The 10,286-nt window shown below is 32.3% G+C and overlaps 3 protein-coding genes across 4 annotated transcripts in view; 2 read left to right on the top strand and 1 right to left on the bottom strand.

Annotated features, from left to right (window-relative positions):
- Nucleotides 1-241: 241 nt before the first annotated feature.
- Nucleotides 242-2,934, top strand: LOC122268977 (uncharacterized). The gene is made up of 2 exons (XM_087149468.1): nt 242-374; nt 848-2,934. The coding sequence occupies exons 1-2, from the start codon at nt 242-244 to the stop codon at nt 2,932-2,934; spliced, it is 2,220 nt and encodes a 739-aa protein (XP_087005594.1).
- A 433-nt stretch (nt 2,935-3,367) lies between these two features.
- LOC147805761 (uncharacterized) lies at nt 3,368-4,174 on the top strand. The gene has a single exon (XM_087149467.1). The coding sequence runs from the start codon at nt 3,368-3,370 to the stop codon at nt 4,172-4,174; it is 807 nt and encodes a 268-aa protein (XP_087005593.1).
- A 3,310-nt stretch (nt 4,175-7,484) lies between these two features.
- LOC107439093 (synaptic vesicle 2-related protein-like) overlaps nt 7,485-10,286 on the bottom strand; it is a 38,908-nt gene continuing 36,106 nt past the window's right edge. The window contains exons 14-15 of one of the 2 annotated variants that reach the window (XM_087149906.1): nt 9,346-9,456; nt 7,485-7,633 (exon numbers count right to left, since the gene is read on the bottom strand). In XM_087149906.1, coding sequence (XP_087006032.1) covers nt 7,598-7,633; nt 9,346-9,456 — 147 coding nt within the window. In that variant the 3' untranslated portion in view covers nt 7,485-7,597. Of the gene's footprint in view, nt 7,634-9,236; nt 9,457-10,286 lie in introns of those variants that run through there. The other variant, XM_087149905.1, reaches the window with a different exon arrangement.

The following is a 10,286-nucleotide window of genomic DNA, read 5'->3' as shown; positions in this document are numbered from 1 at the left end:
AAGAGATTTGTTTCTTTTTGCTATAATTTTGTTGCGATGCTATAATTTTGTTGTTGAGTAAATAAATCTTCATTTTATTAAAAGTAATAGCAGAGTTTTCTTAATTATTTGATTCGAAGTCTTTTGAGTTTTATTTGAGGTCATCTTTTTATTTTGTATTTTTTGACATATGGCGTCCGCGACAGGACTTTGAATTTCTGTTGAGATTTTAGAAAACGACTATTACTGAATCTGAGTGAAAATGGAAGCATTGAAACAAGTGAGAACACAGCATCGTAGATTGTTTACTCAGTCATGCAATGATTTTGCAAAAATTGAGACTGAAATGAACGATGAAGAGAAATTGTTGAAATTAAAAATCATATCAGAAAAAGGTAAGCAATTACTTGTATCTGAAGAAAATTTAAGAACTGAATTGTTTTCGGAAGTTCGAGATGAAAAATAAATTGATAAAGAAATAGATGATTCCGAATCTTATATTGATAAAATTAAAGTTTTTGATATTAAATTGGAAATTTTACTTTCTTCTATTTCTGAAAAACATAATATGTCCGTTACTAGCCATTTAGTTGTTGGTCCGACTAATTTGCAATATCCAAAGATTAAGCTTTGATGGGAATTTGAAAAACTGGCTCAGTTTTTGGTGCCAATTTGAGAAAATTGACAAAGATCCGAATATTGGCGACCTATATAATATTCCTTTATTTATCGCAATCCATGTTAAAAGGATCACCTGCTGATGAACTTTTAAAGAGTTTTCCACCGAGTGGAGAGAGTTATAAAACTGCAATTAATCAACTTAAAGAATTGTTGATTCAAGTGTATGTGAGAGAGTAATTAGCTTTAGTATTACAGAAACAAAGCAAATCTGAGAAATCTCTGCCGAAACTCTATGATCAACTTGAATCAAAACTTCGATCATTAGAGGTGTTAGGAGTAACAAGAGAAAAATATGCTGCAATGTTGTTTCCTCTAGTCGAGTCATCAATTCCGGAGGAAACACTCAAAGCGTGGGAAAGATATCGGACTATAAATAAACGGTCAATTATTCATGTTATTCCAAATGTTGAAGGAGCTGAACCAATTACCAAGACTGAGTTGGATACTTTGCTAGAGTTCTTAGAGGGTGAAGTAGAGGCTGAAGAGAGAGTGAACATGGCATCTCAATCCTTCGTGAGAGGTACAGATGATAGTGAGAAACGAAGAATTCCCACGAACGGTAGATTCCAGTTGAAACAAAAATTTGGTAAATCTGCACAGGTACCTTCCACTTCTGAATTGCTTACTTCACCACATGAAAGGAAAAAATGTCTTTTTTGTGAAAACCAGCACAATTCTTGGGTTTGTGAATATGCAAAAAATTGGATATTCATGATAATTTTAAATGATAGAGAAGCTGCTGTTGCAAGATCACGTTGTTGTTTCTTATGCTTACGACCAGGCCACAGAGTAATAAGTTGCAGACGGAAACCATGTTTTAATTGTGGTAAAAAGCACAACATATTTCTTTGTAGAGGATTTGTCGCCAGTAATGAAGCTCAAATCCCAGAGAGTAAAGCAACTGAAAGTGTCGTTGGCGATAACGTCTTAACTAGCCAGTCTCTTCATTCTGAAGTTTTATTACAGACTCTAGTCCTGCGCATAAGAAATGGAAATAAAGACAAACTTGTGAGAGCTATTATTGATACAGGCTCTGAGAGAACATACATTACGAGAGACGTAGTCAAATATTTGGGTATAGAGAAATGCGGAGAAATTATGTTAGTACACAAATTGTTTGGAGGTGTATCATCAGGTGAAAAGTATCATTCTCAATACAAAGTTACTTTAGAGAGTATTGATAACAAATTTAATTGCAAAGTACTTTGTTTAGATCAACCTGTGATTTGTGATTATGTCAGACGCATCCCATATGGTCCATGGATAAAGAAGTTGAATGAATATGGAATTTGTGTGAATGATACTGAGTACAGTTCTCTAGGAGTATCTAATGACGTGAAATTATTACTTGGAGCTGATGTGGCCGGCAAGCTTTTCACAGGCAATGTAAAATGTTTGATTGAAGGTCCTGTTGCCGTTGAGTCACATCTAGGGTGGACTCTTATGGGGAAGATACCGAAAAATGATATTGCTGTGACGACAAATTCTTCTCTTTCATTGCTTTTAACTGAAGCATCAGTGAATCAACTGTGGTCATTGGATGTTTTGGGAATCACAGATCCATCTGCGAAGAAAGTGCAGGCAGAGTTGCAAAGAGCTACACAAGAGTACTTTTTGGAGACAATCAGACTAGATGTAGAAAACCGTTTTGTGGTTAGCATGCCTTGGCAGGAAGATCATCCTCCATTGCCAACCAACAATGACCTGGCGTATAAAAGATTGAATTCGACTGTCAACCGCCTTAAATCGCAGTCGATTTATAAAGAGTATGAGCAAGTTTTTAATGAATGGATGGAGGAGGGAATAATAGAAGAAGTAAAGGATAATTGTGAGGAAAATGTACACTACCTACCACATCGTGCAGTTATAAAATCGAATAGCACTACCAAAATTAGACCCGTATTTGATGCTTCAGGTAAGGCCAAAGGTTTTCCAAGTTTAAATGATTGCTTAGAGAAGGGTGAAAATCTTATTGAATTGATACCAAGCATTTTGATGCGGTTTAGGACTGAGAGAATTGGTGTCGTTTCAGACATACGTAAAGCCTTCTTACAAATCAGACTTACTGAAACTGATAGGAATTATTTAAGATTTTTATGGCTTAGTGATACAGGCTTGAAGATTTACAGGCATTTCAGGGTAGTATTTGGAGTAACCTGTAGCCCATTTTTGCGGTCCTCAACTATCAAATACCTTCTGATGAATGTTTTGAATGAAATAAGGGAAAAAAAGGCTAGTTATCCTGAATATGTTGTATTTGTGGCCTTCGTCTGAAGATGTCGTTAATGAGGAGGAAGTAAACTGTGAGAAAAGAAAAGGTGTCACAACCTCAATGATAAATTTTGAAGTGACTAATTTTTTGAGTTCTAATATTTCTGACTATCGAAAAATTGTACATACTATGGCAGGGGTGAAGAGATTTCTTTTTAATTGCAAAAATGAAGAAAGAAGAAAAGGAGATCTTTCTGTTAAGGAATTAGAAGAAGCTGAGAAAACTACTGTATACTTAATACAGCAGGAGTCATTTACAGGAGTTTCAGATAAACGCCTTAAAACTCTAGATATATTTATTGATGAGAGAGTGGAATCTATAGATTAAAAACAACTGTATATAAAAGAGACGATTTTGAAGAGTTTAGAACACCTGCTATTTTACCTGGAGAGAATTCTATAGTAAAACGTTTAGTACTGTTTGAACATAAGAAAAATGGACATGCTGGTAAAATCTATATTGAGATCTTGCGTAATCTGCAAGCGTTTTTCTGTCAAACCTGTAGATCCACCAACTGCATCACCACCAGCTGATAGAGTTCAAGATGCAGCTGTTTTCCAAGTAACGGGAGTGGACTTTGCTGGTCCTGTGATTTTGAAAGACAATTCAAAGGCCTGGATATGCATTTTTACCTGTGCCGTTTACAGAGCTACGCATCTTGAATTAGTCACATCACTATCAACTGAGGCATTTTTACTATGTTTCCATCGATTTGTTTGTAGAAGAGGAAAACCTTCGATTGTATACAGCGATAACGGAATGAATTTTACAGGGAGTGCAAAGGCATTATCTTGCATTGATTTTAAACAGGTTTTTGTTAAGGCGAGGGATCAGCAGATTACCTGGAAATTCATACCTCCTAGTGCTCCCTGGTGGGGAGGCTTCTGGGAAAGGCTTGTTGGAATGATGAAAGGTCTGCCGAAGAAAACCTTAGGTCGAGCGAGTTTAGCATATGAAGAAATGCAAACAGCTTTATGCAACTGTGAGGCCATTTTGAACGAGAGACCTTTGACAACTGTGTGTTCTGACGCCAGTCTTACTGCTCTTACACCTGCAGACTTCCTAAAAGAGATAAAACCCAGCTTTGTTCCGGACATCAAAACCAAAACTGATCCCAATCATCTGCGAAGGAGAATACAATACCTACAAACAATTAGAGAAGCTTTTCGAGTAAGGTTTCGTCAAGAATATTTAGGCGCCCTGTGTACTAGGCAGAAAAAGAACACCTTTCAACCATTGTAAGTAGGTGATATTGTGATCATTGGAGATGATAACAAGAAAAGGATTTTATGGCCACTCGGAAAAGTGATGGAAACAATGCCGGGTACTGATGGAGTTGTACGCCGAGTGAGAATGAAAACTAAACAAGGAGAGCTAATCAGAGCAGTACAAAGGGTGTATCCTTTAGAAATTTCTTCCAGTGAAAGTTTACCAGTTGCTAAGTGTGAGAAATTTATTACCAATAACAGTAGAAAGGACAACATTCCAGTTTCTTTGAAAGATAAGAGCTTTGCAAAAATTCCCGTTGTGACTAGGAGTGGACGAGCTGTTAGAAAACCTGACAAACTATCTTTATAAAAACTCCATAGTGATTTAGAACTTTAATTTTTATTTCAAATTCTTGTAAAGTGTCATTTTAACATAATATATCTTTAAGCTATGTAAGTTAGCTTTGTTAATGTTGTTAACTTAGGTGGGAGGATGTGAAATATTATGTGCTTATGCGCATCCTTTTTTTTGTTCAATAATTTATTATGTATTAGCTTATAGATGGTAACGAGAAGAGTTTTGTGGTTGCTATGATGACTATTTAGAATGTAAATAATAGTTTTTTTGACTAAGAGATTTGTTTTTTTTTTTTTAAACGGCGATGCTATAATTTTGTTGTTGAGTAAATAAATCTTCCTTTTATTAAACATAATAGTAGAGTTTTCTTAATTATTTGATTCGAAGTCTTTTGAGTTTTATTTGAGGTCATCTTTTTATTTTGTATTTTTTGATGGTGTGCTTTCGGATCATCCTCAGGGATGTTTCCCAGACCGTCGCCAATAGCACATTGTGCAGCTCTAGTGCGACGTAAATGAACAACAACAACTACAATATATTTTTGTTTGAGTTTAAAACCGATTACACTGTATGACCGTAGATGCAGGGAAAAGTGTTCCTGGTCATACAGGTTTCCTGGATATAATTTTTGGTAAAGATTAGGCTCTCTTTACTTTAAGTTCCTTTTATTTTATTCTATATTTTCGGATCAACTATGTAATCTAAATGACCGAAGCTTAATTCTTTTGAAGAAATTTTATCCTCAAACAAATGAGAGAAAATTTCCTTTTTTTGACCAAAAATTCGCTCGGAACATTTCACAGAAGTATTTCACTTAAAAAGGGAATCTTTAATATTTATTTTTTCAGTCTACGTAGTCAATTTTAAGACACTGTCAAATTAATTAAACACAAGGAACAGAGTGTTTTTCTAAAAACAATATTTGATGAAGTTTAACTTCAACAGAAAATTAACAAAGCTTTTGCTGCAGTCAAAGCAACTATATTTATATTTAAACAAATATTATTATATAACTTGTACAATATTTTTTTTCGTTTAAAAATTATGAAAATTTAAAGGATAAAACCTGAAAGTTGAATACTTAAGTGCAATCAATCATATATTTTTCTCAAAATAAAAATTTAAAAATACTGCTTTATTTGAACTCTAATATCCCCAAACTATTTGACCGATTGCATTCATATTTTATCAGTTAAAATTACCTAATTTTTAACGAATTGAAAATCTGTATATTTAAGCAAATTTTTATTTATCGTAGATTATTCAATTATTAAAAAAAATAACAAAAAATTGCATTCTGCATAAAAGTCATCAGATAAATGAATTTTTCAGTTCTCTTAATTTTTTAAAATTAAGAAAAATTTTTAAAATTAATTAAAATTAACTAAAATTAAGAGAATTAATTTGCAATTTTTTTTTAATTCTCTTAAGAAGATAGAGTGATGATACTCAAAAAGTAAAATTAACTTTATGGTTGTTTTTCGAAAGCTTCGTCGTCATCCTTATTGAAGTGAAGCTTCTTTGCGGATAATATGCTATTTTCATAACTGCTGTGAGTTTACGACAGTTACTCATGACTGTTAGGACAAGTTAAACCTATCTAAAGGTAGCGCTATCTATGCTCATTCTGAAAATGGCACAAGACTGATAATATGGAGAAACGCAACAGTTTTGTAAACATGGAAAGCTTTTTGTGGTCCAATTTTTATAAAATTTAAAAACTTACTCCATTGCAGAACTATCTGGACTCATAAAAATTTGCATAAACGGAGAATAAGACAGTGAGATTTTGATAATTTTCATCTAGATGGAAAAATATCGCCAAATTGGGGATTTTTAAAAAAGCTTAATAATTTTTAAAATATTATAAATAAGTTATTTGTCTATTCTAATGTCTAGATAATTCTTCATAGACAGATGATATATATATATTTTGAAATCATTGTTTCGTTTCGAGTGCAAGGCACTTAAAGTGTGGCTTTTTTACTTTCCTTGGCCACAGAGCTTCGAAAGATCATGCTATAAGCCGACCAAACTTTCCACCGCTCTCCTGCATAAGTTAAGGGGACACAGGATGTTCAAAACAAAACAAAATGCAATTTTTACTGGATCATTTCCAAACTTTAACTAAATATTGGTAGCATTAATAAAAGTCCGTGTACAATATTTTTGAAAAAGTGATAACTAGCTTTAAAGTTATAGCCAAAAGTATGTTTTTCAATTGTTGGTAAATAAAAATTCCTTTTGAGCGAATTTTATTTTTCAAATTACATTTTGACCCGAATGCATTGCTTATGGCAACCGTGTAAAAAAATAACGTAACTAGGCATTAAAATTTTGCTTTGTCACCAAAAAAAAATTTTTTTTGCTTTGATTAAAATATATTTTTTAATAAAATTTGTATTAGAAATGATCTACGGTTAGGAAAAGTTAATTCAGCAATAAAAATAGTATAAACATGTGACAAAATTTAGTCAAATATACTTATTGTTTTTTAAACATAATTTCTCGAAACTTCTTGGGACTTGATTCATCATTATCCTTCTTTTTTGAGTGTGGCTCAAAATAACAAGTTTATGGTTAAAATTTGAATATGTTTGACGGCTTAAAGCTGGGAGTAAAATATTGTAGTAATTGTAATATTGCATCATGTTTTGTAGATTGTATTATAAATATTGTAATATATAAATATTGAATACTATTTTACTACTTTTATCTCTTTAATTTAAAAAATAGGAATAAAGGAATAATAAAAATAGTCTATAGAATATTTTTCTATGGACTAACAATGAAAAAAACTTTTGGGAATTTTTGAGGGCTGTTTAGAAAAAAGGAAGACGAAGCATGTGCTTTATCTCCATTCAATTTTGAAAAAATAAGCTTTTTTCTTTCTTTTTTCTCTTCTTCTTTTCTTTCGGAAGTTAAATGATAAATACTAGATAAATCTTTGTTTCTATTTAAAAACACAAATACCACAGAACAATTATCTTTTAACATTTATTTAATAAAAAAAAATTTATACAAATACATCTATTTTCTTTTTGAAAAACATCGAATCCTATATCATACTCAGTTAAATTCTACAAATTGTTGTTAATTTCAATCCTTGCTCTTAGGTTGAAGTTGAACTGACTCCTAAATAGAAAATAGTAGAAAAGTTAATAAATTCATAACTTAAGCAACCAAACATCAAATTGATTTCAAATGATGAGCTTAGAGGCAAAAACTTTTCAATGGCATTTTATCAATTGCCATTGACAGTAATAAGCTTTGACGCTAATAAAAGCCATCTTTAAAATGTATAGAAACATCAAGAAGTGTTTACTAAGCATTTTTCCCTCTGAAAATCAATTTGTGCATAAACTTACCTGAAGTACACTAAACTTGTATGTGATTTTAACATTGTTGTTGGGATAGTATTGTTACTTCATTGAGCATTACTGAATTAGCAAAATTAAGTTTCGGACGTGTGTTGGTAACAAGTCTTTTTTTTTTTCTTTTTTTTTTACAGAGAACGTAAGTGACATTATTCTGTGTGCATGTCATTACTGAATTTGTGTAAAAGGCATGTATTGTTGAAAGTAGTGATCGCTTCACTATGTCATTTCAATAATTTACGTCACTATGTCGTGTTTGGATGATGCATGATGTTACCCTAATATGCTTATGCTGTATTATAAGTAAATATTTTGTTTTAGTTGTTTGCTGTACCGAGACGGTACTGTATTTAAAAGAAATATTTAAAACTGCAAGTTTCATCATATGAATTCCTACATTCCCTTACCTAACAATTGTCTTAAGTATGAACTTACACTCTTAAGTTTCACTTAAAATATTCGGTAACTAAGTTCTTCAAAATTATACATCATTTTTTTTGTAACTTTTGTGATTAATTTGCTTTAAACAACTAAACTTGCATTGGTAGTATTTTTATTCAGTGAAGTAACATAAAGAGATGTTTGTAACATTTGAGCCGTGATTGTAATGTGGCAAAACACTGAATTGTCATTGTAATAAAGACTGGGGCTCTATTCCTCGTAGGTGCTTGTTGCCCTCTCTGCTTCAGACCAGAGCTTTAATTTGTCTTGAAAGTAAAGATAATGCGCAATACTGATCACATTGTCACCGTGACGCTGTTGATCTTGCAATTGGGGAAAACCTCTGGCCTTCGAGGAGCAGTTGCGAGAGTGCTTGTATATTTCAGTCACAACTGGAAAAGTAAATCTGTGCTCTCTCCAGATGTGAATATTTTATGTCGGTAAAATTTGTATCGACCAGTAATTTCTGGGGATTCGAACCTGGGTCGCTTCTTTGGGAAGCATGTGGTCTGTCCCCTGAGACACTGCAGCTCAAATGGTTTATTGGGTTTATGGTTCATGGTTTTTGATAATGATAATTTCGCTTCAATTTTGCATCAATTTGACAGTAAAATCAAATCGCAGTTCCGCTTATACGATTTTCAAAACCATAAGGTAATTTCTAAAAAATAAAAGTAAGTATAGAATATTATCATAAAATAAATGTAGAAAAGATAAAGTTATAATAAACTGCGTAACAAAAACTGGAATTTCAAATGACCTTTTTAATCCGTTTGTGATTAGGATGGAAAAAGGATAAAAAACACCGTTTTGTCAAGAAAACGGCTTCAAACCGTCAAATATAAGGAAAAAAATCCGAAAACACAACAATATGTATATCTAAAATTGTGGTCTTTTTTGTGACGATGGCTCTAAGACTTTTAAATAAATGGGTAGTATTTAGTTTGCATTAAAACAGATTGTTTTCGCTTTTGACAGAAGGATGTTTCAAGCACACAAACGCCTCGTGGGTTTTTCATACATACGTGCCTTTAATCCAGCGCCTTTTGTTTCTGGTAAGAACGCTACTGCGACAGCACATACGAAAAGAAGAGCTGCAAGAGTACTAATGACAGGAATCGGGTTGCTTGCTATTAGAACCTGAAATTAAATTAGCTTATATAATAGCAATTTATACCAGCAGTAAAATCTCATTTAAAGATCACTTGATGATGAATGATTTACGGAGTAGGTGTGAGTCATTGTACCTATACTAGCATGCAAAGTTTCTTGACAATGACGTCACGGCTGGCGGAGGAAGAAGGAGAAATAAGTTCAGTCGTTATATAGAAGAAATATAACTAAATAAAGATACCATTCCGCGATGCGCCGCTCGTAAATTTGAAAATATATAAAATTTTAAGAAAATTATAGCAAATTAACGCTATATATGTGTGGATTAAGATAACTTATCATATTTCTATTGTGAAATGCGTAATTTACCTCGAAATACAGACATCGCGCCGGGAACTATTTTCTTCGTTTGCCCTCAGCATATTTCTCCATTGTCAAGAAACATTGCAGTTTAGTATAGAGTCCCTATGTAAACATAGTTAGAAATTCAAGCTGAGAATCAAAATTTACCTAAACGATACTAAATAAAAAATTTCCCAGTTGTTTTAAGATGAAGTAATCGACAGGATATATATATATATATATATATGTTCAAAATGAAGAATAAAACAGAGAAAATTGAAAGACATATGAAAAAAGGGGGAAATAATAAGTAAAAAAATAACAAACAGTTAAAAAAAAGTAAAAAAATAACAAACAGTTTAAAAAAAAAAGAAGAAGAAAAAGTTGAAATTCTATTTAAAAAACTGGAAAAAAAAGAAAAAAAAAAACAGAAAAAAAAGAAGATATTATCGTGTGGGCCGATGAAAAGATTATATCTTCTTTTTTTTCCAGTTTTTTAAATAAAATTTCAACCC

Source organism: Parasteatoda tepidariorum, chromosome 8 (assembly GCF_982258835.1).
Source record: "Parasteatoda tepidariorum strain Cologne lab strain chromosome 8, Ptep-v5.0, whole genome shotgun sequence".
Taxonomy (NCBI): domain Eukaryota; kingdom Metazoa; phylum Arthropoda; class Arachnida; order Araneae; family Theridiidae; genus Parasteatoda; species Parasteatoda tepidariorum.
Note: the sequence above shows the minus strand (reverse complement) of the source record. Positions and strands in the feature narration are given on the sequence as shown.

Coding starts and splice junctions, on each gene's coding strand:
- LOC122268977 (XM_087149468.1), top strand. CDS start 242: ATGGAAGCATTGAAACAAGTGAGAACACAGCATCGTAGATTGTTTACT. Junction 375..847: donor AAAAATCATATCAGAAAAAG/GTAAGCAATTAC, acceptor AATTAGCTTTAG/TATTACAGAAACAAAGCAAA.
- LOC147805761 (XM_087149467.1), top strand. CDS start 3,368: ATGGACATGCTGGTAAAATCTATATTGAGATCTTGCGTAATCTGCAAG.